Below are 16,927 nucleotides of genomic sequence, written 5' to 3' on the forward strand. Positions count from 1 at the left end.
ACTCAATGAAGCATCTGAGAAAAAAATTATGAATACGCAGCTTGTGATTGGCTGATAGGAGTGAAGTATAACACTTCAGCAACATACAAATCTATTTACACAATAGAGACCCAAAAGGAACCCAAAAGGACATTTTTTCTGTTTTCACTGCATTTTTCTCCGGCAGTGCTATCAGTTTTTACAAAAGGAGCTGGGCAACTAAGAGAAGGAAATTACGTGCCTGATGTTTAGGTACTAGTGATTCAAAAGGTATAATTTTTGAAAATAAGCAATCAATTATTTAATATATACATGTAAAATGATTAATCTTTGATACACAACACAAAACAGTGAGATTTATATAATAAGGCATTTTTATAAAGAACTGAAGCGGACATGAAAGATGAAATTAATTAAGTACAGATTATACTAAAGAAGATCATTCATTTATGTAAATATAAGCTCATTTCTTTATTTATCAAATATTATATAAATTTCCAGATATGTAAACAATTTCAGAACGACTGCATAAATAAGCCCTGGTTAAAATAATACAGTGCACTTTGTTAAAATTTATAGTAAAAAGAAACTCTTAAATATGGCTTTACTTTGCTATTTTGAACCGAGATTCATAAAAATGATTGAAATGTGTTATAAAAGTCATATGTTATTTCTGTGGGAAAAGTTGCAACAATATAAATGTATGTTTTTGCCAATTTTTAGGTAAATTTATAATATAATATTGATAATTTAATTCAAATTATTAATTTTCAATGTATTATAACTTCATTTATACTTACTCTTTTGATTTCCTTTGACATAGACATTTTCTGTAAATTTACATAAACTCCTAAAATTACAATTATATTTAATATAAATCTTGTTAAATTTTAATTTAAAGTTATTTAAATAAAACAAATAAATTTTCCGCCATATTTGACTCAATGCCGAAAAATTATGATACGCAGCTTGTGATTGGCTGATTTTATTTTGTTAACTCGTTCCTCAAAGGATTCATAAAAAGATTTGTCAAGTTTGAATTAAAAAAAAAATCCATGAAATAATTGTTTTGGGTTTTAGTTATAATAACAGTAGAAAACTATTTTAGCTAGCCAAAAGACAAAATAAATAAAACATTCATTATTCATTTTCAAAACTCACTATGGAATATTCCAAGTACACCTTAGTTTGTATTTACAAAAAGGCAGATCATCTGTTATGTCACAAAATATGTGAAATGTGAGATGTGAAAGAACAATATTGAGATGTTTGTCTCATTACTGAGATAATACTTAAAAGGGAACACAGCTGTGACATTTAAACTGGTGAGTTAACATGCTGTACGCTGTATGAAATATTCAAAGGTTCTTGTTCCACATTGAATACCGACCTTCCCTGTTTAGTTCTTTTTCTTTCCACCCCCACTTCAAACTCATATTTTATCAATAAATAAATCATTTACCTATATTTTTTTGTTTATTTTGAGAAACTTCTAGTGAAATCCTTCCAGACATTTTCTTTATTGTAAATCTGCATTTCTTAAATGTGCTACGAAATATTGTCTTACACAGGTCAAAACACTTAAAAAGGAATAACTTTTGGTTGACAAGTTTTCCTGTATGCCCATTGTTTAGGAGATTGATCCCTCGAAGTTCCTTAACTTCTTGGGGATCAATCTTACAAACTGCAGGGTTGCAATAAAACTTGCTTACCAAAAGTTATTTCTTTTTAAGTGTTTTGATGCGGATTTATGATATTTATTGCCAAAATAAAAATTTTCAATTTTTGCACTGTAATTTTATAGCCCATTTGGGATATTATATCCCAAACAGACTATTATATCCCATTTGGGCGATTGGTCCCAACCTGTTACAGGTCCAGTCCAAAGACTATTTCTACCTACGTAGCTATTAATAGCTACCAACCTACCAAAAGTAACTATTTTTACCTATTTTCTGCTTAACTTGCATTTTGTGGCCAAAAGACCAAAGGGCGCAGTATGATAAATACCCTATTTCTTGATACAGTCACACTGAATGATGATGAATACTAGAAAAGTTTGACGAAAAAATGATTACTTCCTGAATCTGCAATTTTACATTAGTTTCTATGCAAAATTGATAATATACGAAGTAATCATTTTTGGCCAAATATTTGTCATATCCATCATCAAAGTGACTGTATCAAGAAATTTGGAGCTCACCATGTTGCGCCGTTCTTGCGTTTAGCCACAAAATGCAAGTACAGCAGAAAGTAGGTAAAAATAACTAGGATGGGTAGGTTTAAATATTACCTACAAAGCTATTAATAGCTACGTAGGTAGAAATAGTCTTTGGACTGGACCTGTCTTATTAACACATCATTTTCAGTGTGAGTGATGTCTGATGAATCCAAGGAGGAAAAGGTAGATCCTCCCGAGCCAGCCCAGAAGGAGAATCATGAGACTCGGTTATATCAGGATATCAAATCCACTCAGTGGCCCATCATCTACTCCCCAGAGTACAACATCGGATTCCTAGGACTGGAAAAACTCCATCCCTTCGATGCAGGAAAATGGGGGAAGGTATACAACTTCCTAAAAGGTATATATGTTACATGTTTCAGAGGCATGCTTTATGCAAACATCTATTGTTACATGTTTTTATGTATTGGTACTATCATAGATGAGAACAACAGAAAGATTCTGTCTTCTTCAAAGTAATTTAATGTATTAATACAATTCCTCGTGATGTGATACACAGATGCTGAGATGATCCGAGATGATACGACAGTACGAGCCATTGAAGCAACAGAGAGGGATTTACTGGTAGTCCACACCAAGGGTTACATCAACAACTTAAAAGTAGGTAGAGGAGCAATTAAATACTCATCTCAAAAAACATCTGTTGATTCAGAAAATAAATTAACATTTAACATAATCAAGATCAATTTCATGAATATTGAGATTAATTTAATTTTTCATCATGCAGCAGAAAAAAAATTCCTTGTTACTGAATTCCAAAACCTGAAGAATATTGTATGCAGCAGTTGGCTTTAAGTAAACATAAATATTTAACAATAACAATATAAAGTCCTGTGGTTATTTCTGGCAGCTTTCTTCCATTATTGAGGGAGCAGATGAGGTAATTAGTGTCACTCATTCAATCTTTGTCTTGTCAAAAGATGATCTGGAGCTAAGTTATCTCCCTTAAAAAGCATTGTGAAGGGAAAAAGACAATTTCTTTTGCAGAAAATGGAGAAATGCTTACATAATAATGAAAGACATGCATAAATACAATAAATGCACAGGCACCTGACGTTACTTATTTCCCTTTTAATAAAAAAAAAATATACCCCTACTTAATAATAAACAAGGTCCCCATCAGCGCCATCTTGAATTTTTGTAGATCAGTCAAATCAACTTGTATTTTCATCTAAAACTCTGTGAAATAAATTCCCCAGAACCATATTCTTTCTGTGGTCAGTCTTTCGAAGTCTCAACTTAAGGACAGTGCAACCTGTTACCAGTGACTGACCTAGAAAAATTCAAGATGGCGCCAATGTACACCTTGTTTATTATTAGGTAGGGGTATATTTTTGAAAAAAAACGTAATGTCAGGTGCCTGTGAATAAATATACAACAAAATCTGCACTTTGTTGATTTTTTTAATTGAGGCACTGCATTTCACAGTATTTACTGCACAACATGATCAGAGTTGAATAATGATGTTTCTACCAACATAATCAAATACAGAAAAATTACATCACTTGCTTAAAATACAGTGAAAAATTTTGTGCACTTGTCTAATACATTTTTTTTTTTTTTTCAAATTTGATAAAACAAAAGTCTGTTTAATAAAAGAGCATCATTCATTGTGAATGTAACAAAATCATTTTTTTTCATAATCTGAGTGTATGCCCCCCGTATGGTGTATTATTGTTGGTCTTTCATTTTTTGTCAGCTTGAACAATGACCAATTCATTGAATTCAACAATTTTAGCTACAGAAGCTAAATTAAGTCAAATAGAAATACATGTACGAGGGTTGTCCCGTAAAATCGTGGACAAGTTGTCTAGTGTGAAAAATAAACATCACTGCGTTCTGAAATTTAAAATATTATTTTAGTACATATTTTAGTAATATACACAGCAAATTTCAGATAAATATATGCATAAATAAACAAATTATGAGATTTTATGCCATGTATTGTATCATTTTTTTCTTACGGCGCATGGATTATATACGTGAAAGTGTAATATAAACAGCGTCAAGTTTTATCTTTGCTGAAAATGAAGCTGGATTGAGTCCGACTTAAATTTAGGAATTTCATTGAAACACATTCTTTATTAATCCATAAATTCAGTTGATAGGAACCATACAGGCACTTTTTCCTTTAGAATTTTAACACATACGATGAAATTTCATTAAGATTTATTAGTAAGTTTCAATTTGTGACAATATTACAGTTACACCATTCAACAAACTTCACCAGAAAATTTTTTATGGTTGCGGTCTACTGTGACAAAGCGTCTTTTGCTATTAACATTTGTTGTACATGTATTTGTAAATGTAAATGTTTTGTCCTTCAAAGATTCCCACATAGTCAAAACACAAGTTTTCTGGGAAAAAGAAATCGCTAAGAAAACTCCTATTTCATTATATATATTAAGATATGGTGATATTTTTTTAATCTTTTTTTGACAAAATTGTCTTTTTCAACTAATAATTTCTAATCCCAAAAAAAATATATTACAACATCACTGTATATTCTTTATTGTACGTGAGTATTTGCTCTCAACAGGTGCGAGAGTCGAAATCGGGTATAAAACGAAATCGCGTATTTTTCGTGTGTTGTGTTTACCACTTTCCCATTATCAAATGCTGCCAGAACTGTTACTTGCCAAAAATTAACAAATATGCCTTAAAATTTTTACAAACACTACAAAATTGATTGTATAATTTCTAAAAACAAATAATTTTATTTCCAAATCTTATGTATTTAAAACTTTTATTTTGCAATTCACAAACTTGTGAAATTCTTAAAGAAATTAAACGAAACGCCTGGGTTTTTTGAAAAATATATGCGTCCCGTAGTGAAATATAAACTACCCCGTGCACATTAGAGAGCTGTATAATAAAATCTTTATTTTTGCCATTATATATTTTATCAAAAAAATTATCATGCACTTAAATATGATGAATAAACAATTACTGAAATTTTCAGCTTAGTGCGCCCATTACTTTTTGAGAAAAACGCGTTGTCCACGATTTTACGGGACATCCCTCGTACATGTAACTGTAATATCTTAATAAAAAAAAAAATGTTTTTTTGAATCTTTCATTTTTTCATTTAAAAAAAAATAATTTGTAGAAAACTATGCTTGCATTATTATTTAAAATTTTAATTGGTTTGTACTTATATGCATGTAAATATGAGCATCAAATTTTCAAATATTGCACTTATTAAGCAATGTAGAAATATTAAATTTTGTGATTGTATGTCTATCAATTTTTTTCAAGCCAAGGGGGTTATTTTATCATCTTATATAATGAGAGTAAAGTAATATAAAGAAAACTTTAAGGATACTTTATGCATCTTTGAAGAAAAAGGGGTATTCCCATGTAAATTGATGTTATTGTAAACTTTACAATGTCAGAGGGTTTTATTGAAAAATGCAATGATTGTATAAATATTAATGCACAAACAATTCAGTTGATAGGTAACATGCATACAGATCATCTTTTTCTCTTTAGAATTTTAACACAGTAGAGTCGAACTGAAATTTCATTATGATTCTGTAATCAATAAGTTTCAATTTGTGAAACTTTCAAACGTACATATACAGTTACAGGTTCCAGTTAAATAACCTTTTTGAACACTTCACCAGAATTCTTCAATTTTTTCATCCTTGGTTGCTATAAAGAAACGTACTGTGTTACAAATTTCCAAGACTTGGATTAGATAGCTAGAACATTTGTTGTACATGTTATTTGTAAATGTAAAAGTTTTGTCCTTAGCAAAGATTGACCCACATAGTCAAAACACAAGTTTTCTGGGAAACAGGTAGAAATCTAAGGAACTCAAGGAGTCAATCTTCAGCAGAGCACTGTAATATTGTCAAGGAACTTATATATATTCAAGATGGTTCGTGGACTAATATTTGTTTAATCTTATTTATTGACAAAATTGACTAACTTTTTCAACTAATATTATTTCTAATCCAAAAAAAAATATATTAACTAGAAACAGATTACTGTATATTCTTTATTGTACGTGAGTATTTAATATCTCAAGATGGCTTTAAGATGTCAAATCGCCAGAACAATACTTTATGAGTGGTCATTTGATCAATTGTCAAGAGAATTTATGTGGATTTCAGCACCATAAAAATAATAGAGTAATTATTTTTACTGATGATTCTTGTGAAATAATGCATTGAATTCCTAGCGTACATTTAGGAATCTACAGTTACAAAGCCCTGTGAAGCACAGCTTTATTAACTTCTTTTAAGAGATCATTTCTCTGAAGTTTCTTCTCTTTGCAAACTTTTGGGATCAATCATTTTAGCTGAAGTGCCTTTCTCATTTTCATCACTTTCATGGTAAGATTGTATATAACATTAAAAAATAGTAAACAAAATTCCATATTTCATATTAAGAGGCAAAAAATGCACAGAACAAAAAACGAAAAAACAAAAAGACAGAAATCAGCTGTTATAAGGTTTTATGACACAAGCAACGTGACTAACTCTGCATAACATGTATATCTGACTGAGGCAGAATGTTAAAGTCAAAGAAGTTAATCTGTTTGGTAATATCTATTGTTTGCATGATTAAATCCTTGCATCTGTAAACTTTCATGCTAATTTATAGTACATGTACATGAAAATGTATATTTATCATTTCTGTCTCTTTAGTAAAAACTATATTTTGCATGTACAGTTGAACTTGAGTATCTCAAATACCATGCATGGATATGTCAAAGTGTCAATTGAAAGTCAATACCAATTATTATTTGAGATGTCGACCCTTGATATCGTGAATACTTAGATATCCCAAAGTTTACTCTCTGTCCCATTGAGTTCAAGAGAACGAGACTTGGTCGTATTATTTCAAGAATTATCCTTGTGTATTGAGGTAAATTGTCTTGGAAGCTTTTTCCTTTCTTTTGTACATTTGTAGTGCTCTTCATCAGTCAAACCTTATTACCTCAGGCTAAATAGGACGGAGAAAAAACTTCAAAGATATCTGAGGATTGAGATATCCAAGGTTAAAGTGGTTAGGACTACCAAATTACTTTGACATGAACATGTTATCAGTGTTTGAGTAACGACAGGTTAACTACATTAGTTTTAATAGTGGATACTGTTAGCACGGTTAGGAAAACAAAACTAAATTTTCTGAAATTTTAGTTTTCACAATAGGTTTGGTGCCTTTTTTTTTAGTAAAACCATGAAATAAATCTTTCAATTAATAACTAACATAAAAGTGAAATGTATCTGTTCTCTATTCTTTAATACAACACTGTTTCTCCTTTTCAAATCTTTTTAACTACATAATTCTGCTAATTCTACTAATGTTACTGTCAGAGTTCCCTTGAAAGATTGAATGAGTGGTCCAGCATCCCTCTTTTAGACTAAGGTGTATCCTCCCATTTTGAGGTGTCTACCATTTTGTTTTGTAGTGGAGTATCAATGTAGCGGCCATAACGGAGGTTCCCCCTGTTGCTTTCCTCCCTAACTTCATTGTCCAGAGGAAAGTCCTCCGACCCTTCAGGTATCAGACCGGGGGGACAATACTGGTAAGTCACCTGTTCAAACTCCATGGATTTCATACCATAATTTTATATTCAGTCACTCTGTAATGTATCTAAGAAGGGAATAAATTTTAGCTTCATAAATATATCAATGATGTTTACATTAAGAGGGCTGGGTGGTCATGGCCATTTTCAGACTATTGATCTCCTTTAGAAGAACTCCATATAATTGTATTCAAAAATAATCAAATTTTTAAATTAAAATTTATGAATTTTTTTCTTTGCCATATGATAGTTGATAGCTTAAGATATCGTATCTTAAAAATTAAGTTATATCTGATGGTTAATTTGTTGACCCCCAGCCTCCTTAATTTACTGTTTTCATTTGAAACAGAATGTACTGGATTTATATCTATCCCTCAGGCAGGAAAACTTGCCCAGGAGAGAGGATGGGCTATCAACATTGGGGGAGGATTTCACCACTGCTCGGCAGACCGTGGAGGGGGGTTCTGTGCCTACGCTGACATCACCCTGTCTATCAAGTTCATGTTTGACCGACTTGAGGGGATAGCTAAGATCCTTATTATAGATCTAGATGCTCATCAGGTAGATAGGACTGTCCAAATCTAGTATTTCTAGCTTTGGACAATAGGTGTAACGGAGAGTGGCAGAGTTAACCCCCTTTGTTCATTTTCCCTCAGTGTTCAACTTCAAGCATATATTGACTCAATTCATTGATCTTCCTGGGGTTGCAATGAATATTTTCTTTTTATGATAAAGTATAATATGCAGTGTGCAGTATCTTTTCTATAAATATAATTATAAACTGTAAAATTGCCGATCTCATTAATTTATGATTTTTTTTCCATCTTCAGGGAAATGGTCATGAGCGGGATTTCATGAATGATGAACGAGTTTACATAATGGATGTATATAACAGAGGAATCTACCCTCATGATGGCTTTGCAAAACGTAATGCTAATGTTAAACCCAATGCTAAATAAACTCCACAAAGTATAGAATTGTTGCATAAAAAATCTTAAGAAAAATAATGAAGATTCTAGAGAAATTACATGCATATAAATTACATGCATATTAAATTAATGTGTGAAATCAGGGATAATATGTGCACAGTTAGTATATGTACAATATATCATGTGTTTACAGGAGCTATAAAAAGGAAAGTGGAACTGTCTCACTTCACTGATGATACAACCTACCTAGCTCTTGTGGACAGGTGAGAATCTTCTTGTTTACCTTTATAGCTCAGCTGATACAAAGATTTAGATGAGATTCTATGATCAGAATCTGTGTGTTGCCTGTCGCCATTCAATTTGTCAGCTGAACAGCTGTCTGTGTTACAACATGTTGAAGATCTATTGTTTACCAATGTTTTACAATTCATAATAAAACACATATAGTGATCATAGTATAAAAGATAGTTTTTTCAATGTTAATATATGAGTTGCGTCAAGCGAAAAGGGACCTTCGTGACATAAACGTAATTACGTCACAATAGCGCTTTAAAGACATGACGTCGCGCCGGTGTGTTTGTCGATAAAAAAGATTCATACGATAAAGCAAAACAAAAATTTATTTACGTAATACATATGTTAAAAAATAGGCACGCCTGTAACTGTCCGAAAAAAAATATTGTACAATGTCGTCAATTTATAGATTTACTGGTTATTTTTCCCAAATGGAGTATCAACTAATTTAATTTTTGATAGTTCATGAATGGCCTTATTCATGAGAAGTAAAAAATGTTCATGAACAAATCCATGTACGTGTATACCCCAGTAAGCTCTGAAGAAAATCGCATCATTGGCATTTCTGGCTGAGCTCCAGACTCTACAGATAAGTGGTCTCCTGCATTTATTTCAATGTGTTTTTTTTTTCGTTTTTTTTTGGGGGGGGTTACATATTACATATATTCCAGATTGCATTTTGTCAATACATAGTAGGAAAAACACATGAATGCAGCAGCTAGGAAATTGTCTGTAGCAATGTCATAAAGGATGAAGTGACGGACGTCTGTATCTTCTCATCAACACCGTCACCTTTGGCGCAGCACTCTGAGGTTTGAAAACTGACGTAATGAAACGTGAAGATAATCAACAGTTGTCATTTTCAAAACGAATTTGAGGTCTTGTATTCATTGCCTAAATTTATTGAAATAAATTAAAATAAACACACTTGGGTTATGCATGCTAACTTCAAGTCGAAAATTAAGAGCGATGATCTAAAGTCGGACTATATGTACATTAGTCTTACCGGTATTTTCTGATTTGAAGTCTCCTAATTATGTTTAAGGCAAATACAGTAGTTCCAGACATTTTGAGCTTTTAATCTTGCATAGTATTGTTTAAATAAATGGTTTATTCCCCCCCCCCCACACACACACATTCAACACACCTTTTTTTTTGGATGTGCTTATGTTCGTTTTATATTAGCGGGGTACTACGAAAAGGGAAGCTTTTCAACGATTAATTTCGATTTTTTTTTTCGCTATTCTCTCACTTGATTTTTTTGTGTAATTAATTTTTTTTTGTTTCGATTGTGCTTGTTCACTTTCGTTTTTATGTATTAATTTACTATCAATTCCTTTTTCTTTATTTTGACCATAGACACTTTGAAAATACAATGGTACATGCACCACCACCACCCTCCTTTCCTAAAAAAAAACATCGCTCCTATATTTGACCAATTTATTAAGTGCGGATCATTGCTTTGTAATCCACATCATCAGTCAAGTGGTGATGAATTAATTTGTTTTTCAAACAGTATCTCAATGGTTCATTTTCTTGCTCATACACTGTAGATGTTTTTGCAGAGGATCACGAGAATTTCATATTTGTAAGCTGTGCAACCCCTTTGTTAATGTCGCCATAGACCTATCTCAATTTATACTGCGATTGTGAAATCAATGATTATTTACACTTGTGCATGTTGTGACCTCTTAATAATATCATCTGATGAATCCTTTTTTATCTCTGTAAAATAACGTACCTTTATAAAGCCCTTTCCCACAAATGAAGATGCTTTCTATATGTATCTGTTTACTGCATATGAATTTAAAAATATAATTTTTTTTCAATCAGGTATGAGAGAAATTTTGAAATTTCTATTTTAAGAATTACCTGCCCTGTCACAACCTAACTTTACGAATAAAAAGTTGATTAAAAAAAATTAGCTACGTTTTGTAAATAATATCCCATAATCATCATTAATTCGTGCACGTGACTTTAATTTTTTTTCTTTCTTTCTTTTTTTTGGGGGGGGGGGGGATGAGCTCCTCGAATGGCTTGTATATGTTTGAATGGAGTAAAGCAGAGTCAGCCGAGGATTGTCGAATGTACACATTATGCATAAAATAATGATGTCAGAGAATAAATTTAAAGAAATTTGTTCCGATGACAGTGTGTATACGTATATTTTATTGTTTGGATTTTCAGGGATGAGGCCCATGCATTTTAAACCATTTATTGTTCTCATTGATACAGCTGAATATGAATTAAACCGATTATTTACATGTACATGTATGTAACTGTGTATCAACTGTTTAGATTGTACAGTTAGAATGTCATCCGGTACCAGTGATTTGGTCAATAAAATATTGCATGAAGCAACGTACTAACACGTAATTTGGTGGCACAAAAGAAAAGCTTTACATACTTTAATTATATATTAATGATTTTTGTATACTCTAAAAGTATGAATTTAACGTCTGACTTTTAATTTGTCCGACTGATTGTTTTGCATCAAGTCTAGAAATATATACATTACTTGGGTATTTTTTATTGGTATTTTTAGTGCTGAACAAATTCAATTTCTTAATATTTTTAACATGAGAATAAAATACAACAGTTTCTCTTAACAAAATTGCACGACATACAATATTTATCTCTAGCAAAATTTAACCAATAGCAAGCACCGAAGTAACGTGTTTTAACTTTGTTCCAAGCACAACGTGCCGGGATCATTTTTGAAGACCTCCCCCCTCCCTGTTTCCCCATTGTACAAAAACGTTATTTCTTTAACTGATATATAATTAAGTCATAATTATTGATACAATACCGGTATATTTTATTTAATTTTAGTATCAAATGTGTGTACCGGTATATTTTATTTAATTTTAGCATCTTAAATCACTTTCATATAGGCAAGTTGCATCGTTAGAAGGGGGATAAAACAAACACGTTTAATCTTATTTGAATTTGGGGATATTCCACATTTCAATATAATTTTCAATTGAAATAAAATAAAAGGACATCGTTTTTGAAAGAAGTATGAAATAATTGATAAGTGAAAAATATAACAATGCCTGAAAGTTGCATACCACCCATCCTCTAAAAAACATTCAGGGAAGTACAACTATGTCATTTTCATAAAAAATACATGTAGGTACTGGCTAAGGGTTTTTTCTTTTGTTTTTTGTTTTTTTGTGGAGGTGGGTTTGCTGATTATAGCGAAAGGGAAATAACAATACTTTGACTGGGATTTATCCTTAAAGACCTTACCACATGAACATGATTATTCAATTTACTCCCTTGCAAGCAATTGTAAATGCTCAGTCATTTCTGTGAATAAACTGTTATTTCTCTCTTGGAAAATATCCGTGTTGTTACGAATGCCTTGCGAGATAACTTCAGAGTAGGAACTTGTTTGGTTTTGTATGGTCAGAGGTCTAACCCCTTGTAAAGGATCCTTTCAAATATCAATTTTTCAGAGATTAAAGCATGCTTATGTTCATGTTGTGAGATGGTGTCGTTGAATATATTCTTTGAAATGTACAACTTAGATGTACTTTATTATTTCGATATTGGCCTACATATAGATAATATTATGGGTTTTTTTTCATCAGCCTTATCGCTATTTTACAATGTATACGATCAAATAAATGCTAAAATTTGAGGAAATAGATATTGAAGAAACCTAATACATGTAGAAAAAATAATTTCTAACTAATACAAAAGAGTTATTTAGTAATGATAACGTTCCAAATATCAATAACGTTATGTGACGTTATTCAACGTTTTATAGCGTTATCTTGTTAAAATCGCATTGCTTTTATCTTGAGTTGTAATAAGAATTTAGAAGGTATATAATAAAAAATTTGGTATCAAAATATTCAGAAAAACTAGCTCTATCAGAATCAGTAAAAAAACTATTTTCGAAAATTTTGTCACAAAGGTCCCTTTTCGCTTGACACAACTCATATGAATAATTTATGGAGAGATTTTATACATATTATTAAATTAATTTTATATGAGCAGTCGTAATTATTGCAGGATAATTTACTCTTGACATGGATGATGTACAGTTGAACTTTGATATCTCGAACTCTGAAATCTCGAATACCATAGATATGTCAAAATGAATTGCAAGTCCCAACATCTGATTCTTGAATTATTTTACTCTGGGTATCTTGAATCCCCATTTATCTCGAAGTTTATGCTTGGTCTAAAACTAAATACAATCCAATTGAGTTTTTATGATAATGAGATTTGACTATATTTATTTTGGCAGTGTAGCAACAACTTTTTCTCCCTATATTAACAAACAAAGCCTGACTTTTCAGACACACTTCTGAGGCCTTAGAGGAGTTCCAGCCTGATGCTGTGATCTACAATGCAGGGACAGATATACTGGAAGGAGACCCCTTAGGGAACCTCTCAATTTCGGCTCAGGTTTGGAATGTTCTAATTTTTCTAATATATACACATTGCCTTATTTTATTCAATACATTACTGAAGTTCAAAAAAAGAACAGTTGTGAATTTCATCACTGCTTACAATGAGCTACTTTTTGTCTTGGTAAATTTTATTAAAAGATAAAAAGGTTACCTATAATAAATAGTATATTCCTATAAACTGTATCCCTGAAAATTAAGCATGATATTTTTAGGGAATTATTGAAAGGGATAGACTTGTGTTCAGTCATGTACGAAGTCGAAATATTCCCATTTTTATGGTGACTAGTGGAGGATATCAACGAAGCACTGCACGGATCATTGCAGACTCCATCCTTAATCTTAAACAGCTGGGACTAATCGGCTGCAAGGAGGCAGAAAATGCCCCAAAACCTCGTATGTAGCCATGTGTTTGGATATTTAAATGGCCTTCAATTTTTAAGAAATTATTAGTTTGTTGTTTTTTTAAACTACTTAAAGAGAAATATTTTCACATTTTTTTCTAAATGTAAATCCTATATATAAGTTTTATTTTAATTTCTTCCATTTTATTTGTAGTATTTGTTGTTATTTGTTGTGACTGTATGCTAAAGATAAAAAGCACAAACGAAAAAATTAAATGATGCATGAATTGATGTATGTTTTGTGAGAGATTTTGAATAGAAATGCCATAAATAGTAAATTCCTAGAATTTAAAGAAATTGTATGCTTCTATTGGTGCAACAACTTTGTGCCGTTTTACATGTACCTGTACACATTTTATGTCATTTCTATAAAATTGAAAATACTACAGTTATGTTTAATTGCATTATTCAGTTGATCTGTATTAAACTCATTTTTTTAAGTTTGTGTTTTTTATCGGTATGTTAGATTGAATTTTATTTTTAAAGCAAACATCTAAGAAACTTTAGATAACAGTAATAATATTGTATGATTAAGCTTGTACAAACATTTATCCCGGTAATTGCTTTTGTAGCTTTCTGTATTTACCAAAATTAATTTTGTGTTTCAGCAAAAAAGTTTTTTTAGTTATATCTAATGTCTACAGATCATAAAAATAAGGTAAAGTTGTTTTCAAGTGATTAATGATTCAAATGTTTTTGTGTACTCATACAATGTATTCTGCATGCATGATTTATATTAAGTTGTGTTTATATTGAGGGTAAGATTTTTATTTGACATGTAAACATTTCAATTCAATATCTTTAGCAGGTATATTTCATTTGGAAATCCCTGTTCTTAAAATTGTTTGCATTAAATGCTTTAAAGTTAAGTGGCCTAATTTCTTACATATACACCTGTACATGTATGTATTCTGAATGAAGAATTTGAATACTCTATTTCTTATTTTTGTTACAAAATTCTACAAAACTTTGACAAATTGAGAAATTACCCATCATTATAAAGTGTACAGAAATGTCTGGATTCCTATTTATCTTGAAAATGTGTCAGATCCAGATGTGGCTTTTTGCATGACAATTCGGTCAAGCTAAATGATCACAATATGTTTTTTTAATTGAAGTCCGAGTAGCATAAAATTGGTCTATGAAAAGGCAAAAACAGAAAACAAGTGATTTGTCGAATGATGCTACAAAATATTTATTACATATTGTGCTTTTAAGATCACCAAATGTCCACTACCCTGATATAACCTATAATACTATTGTTTCACCTTGACACAGATAAGTTACAATGCTTTTTGTTCCTTATGCTCCAGGGATAAGAATTCCTAGGAGTCAGAGTGAAGGATTCCTGGCCAGAATAAAAAGAAACTGTCAATCACAACCAGAGACCAATCCAATTGAAGCAAATTCAGGGGGATGCTCCTCATTGGCTGAAAGTTGAAGGAAGGATATGGATCTATGAACACACTGTGATATTAATTTTATTTTATCTTGATCTCATGTTTTAATATATGTTTTCTCATTGAAGAGCTATATCATTTTCAAAAATTGTAATGGTTATATTCTAGACAAGAGAACTTTTCATATGTTGTGAAATGTAAATTGCATATATGCTCCATGTGTCAGTGAATTTATGCCCAAAGACTTTTGTTTTTGTTTCCTGTTTTAACATGAACCATTCCACACCAGTGCTGAAAAACTCATACATTGATTTTGAAATGTTGATGTTGACAGATGTATTGTGCAATATTAAGTTTCCATGATCATATAGATTGTATGTTACACTAGTTTTTAAAGAAAGAATTATATTAAAAAGAGTCGATTAACAATGTTTGTTTGTTAGCCAGTTTGACCAATTGTTTTATTACAGTGTACATATTATAATTTCACTGCTTACATTGAATTTAATGTATATATATTTTAGGTCCATTATCTTATCAAAGTTCAGTGAAAATAAAAGCCTGGTACATGTACTACTTGGCACATACAGTATTAAAATAATATCACAGGGGGGAAATGTTATGTTTAAGTAATGTAAAAGTAAATGGTTATCTAGCATAAAAAAGAGTTTAGAATTAGAATTACAATCCAATACATGTATTATTATACTAGAGTTTCCTAATGTGACAGGTAAATGCCCAGCAAAACATATAAGCTCTAAAATGTATGTAAAGTGTGAAAAAGAAACAAGTATGGGATTGTGTTTGCCTATGTACGTGTAATATTTCATGCATGCTGAACAAAAGTTAATTACATATTGTACTCATAAGACACTATTCTGTTGCTAACCAAGAATTTATAATACCGGTAAATAAAATATATAAGGTCAAGTAAATTGTTTGCTTTTATACATATGTTTGTATAATAATGAATCATACCATATACAAACATATTACATCATTCAAGTGTTAAAATTAATAACCAATTGTTCAAAAGTTGTGGCTAAGGTGATTATTGTTAATAAATACAAAATTCTGAAAAATTGGGTCAAACGAAGGTCAGGAGGTCATAAAATTGTTGGCCCAGTGTATCCAAAGAAAAGTCTTGTCAAACCAATATACATATATGTGTGAAATATGGAAACCCTAGCTCTTAGCTACCAATCAAGTTATTTGTTAGGTTAAATTTTTTGCAAACAACCAGACACATAGCGGGACAGACAGATGGACAGACCAAAAGAATATATGCCCCCAAATATGAATAATGGAGGCATGAAACAAAATTATGGCTTGATAATCCTAAACTTCACAGTGTGATTTTGAGGATCTGTTCATTCACATCTTTTAACAGTTTTTAGCTCACCTAAGCCGAAGGCTCAAGTGAGCTTTTCCACTTTTTGTCCGTCATCCACCCGTCCGTCTATTAACTTTTCACATTTTTGACTTCTTCTCATAAACCATTAGGCCAATTTTAACCAAACTTGGTACAAAGCATCCTCAGGTGAAGGGGAGTTTTAATTGTTAAAATGAAGGGTCAAGACTCCTCACAAGGAGAGATAATCAAGAAAAGACAAAAATAGGGTAGGGTCAATAAAAAAATCTTCTTCTCAAGAACCACAGGGCCAGAAAAGCTGAAACTTATGTGGAAGCATCCTGGGGTAGTGTAGATTCTAAACT

At 31.3% G+C, this 16,927-nt stretch overlaps 1 protein-coding gene across 3 annotated transcripts; it reads left to right on the forward strand.

The window, feature by feature from the left end:
* Window positions 1-1,214: 1,214 nt before the first annotated feature.
* On the forward strand, window positions 1,215-16,066 carry LOC134270114 (histone deacetylase 11-like). Of its 3 annotated transcripts, XM_062752295.1 has the most exons (12): window positions 1,216-1,304; window positions 2,349-2,561; window positions 2,721-2,821; window positions 3,072-3,101; window positions 7,644-7,760; window positions 8,139-8,321; window positions 8,591-8,687; window positions 8,883-8,952; window positions 13,297-13,405; window positions 13,623-13,803; window positions 14,420-14,469; window positions 15,125-15,248. In XM_062752295.1, exons 2-11 carry the CDS (start codon window positions 2,357-2,359, stop codon window positions 14,434-14,436), a joined length of 1,110 nt encoding a protein of 369 aa, XP_062608279.1. In that variant the 5' UTR covers window positions 1,216-1,304; window positions 2,349-2,356; the 3' UTR covers window positions 14,437-14,469; window positions 15,125-15,248. The 3 variants fall into 3 exon arrangements, with proteins under 3 accessions (XP_062608277.1, XP_062608279.1, XP_062608278.1); XM_062752293.1 differs by lacking the exon at window positions 14,420-14,469 and having other exon boundaries at window positions 1,215-1,304; window positions 15,125-16,066; XM_062752294.1 differs by lacking the exons at window positions 3,072-3,101; window positions 14,420-14,469 and having other exon boundaries at window positions 15,125-16,066.
* The last annotated feature ends 861 nt before the right edge of the window (window positions 16,067-16,927 follow it).

The sequence above is a fragment of the Saccostrea cucullata genome, unplaced genomic scaffold (genome assembly GCF_032062105.1).
Source record: "Saccostrea cucullata isolate Sc308-1 unplaced genomic scaffold, CSIRO_AGI_Scuc_v1 ctg5443, whole genome shotgun sequence".
NCBI lineage: Eukaryota > Metazoa > Mollusca > Bivalvia > Ostreida > Ostreidae > Saccostrea > Saccostrea cuccullata.

Coding starts and splice junctions, on each gene's coding strand:
- LOC134270114 (XM_062752293.1), top strand. CDS start 2,357: ATGTCTGATGAATCCAAGGAGGAAAAGGTAGATCCTCCCGAGCCAGCC. Junction 8,322..8,590: donor TAGATCTAGATGCTCATCAG/GTAGATAGGACT, acceptor TTCCATCTTCAG/GGAAATGGTCATGAGCGGGA. Junction 13,406..13,622: donor ACCTCTCAATTTCGGCTCAG/GTTTGGAATGTT, acceptor TGATATTTTTAG/GGAATTATTGAAAGGGATAG.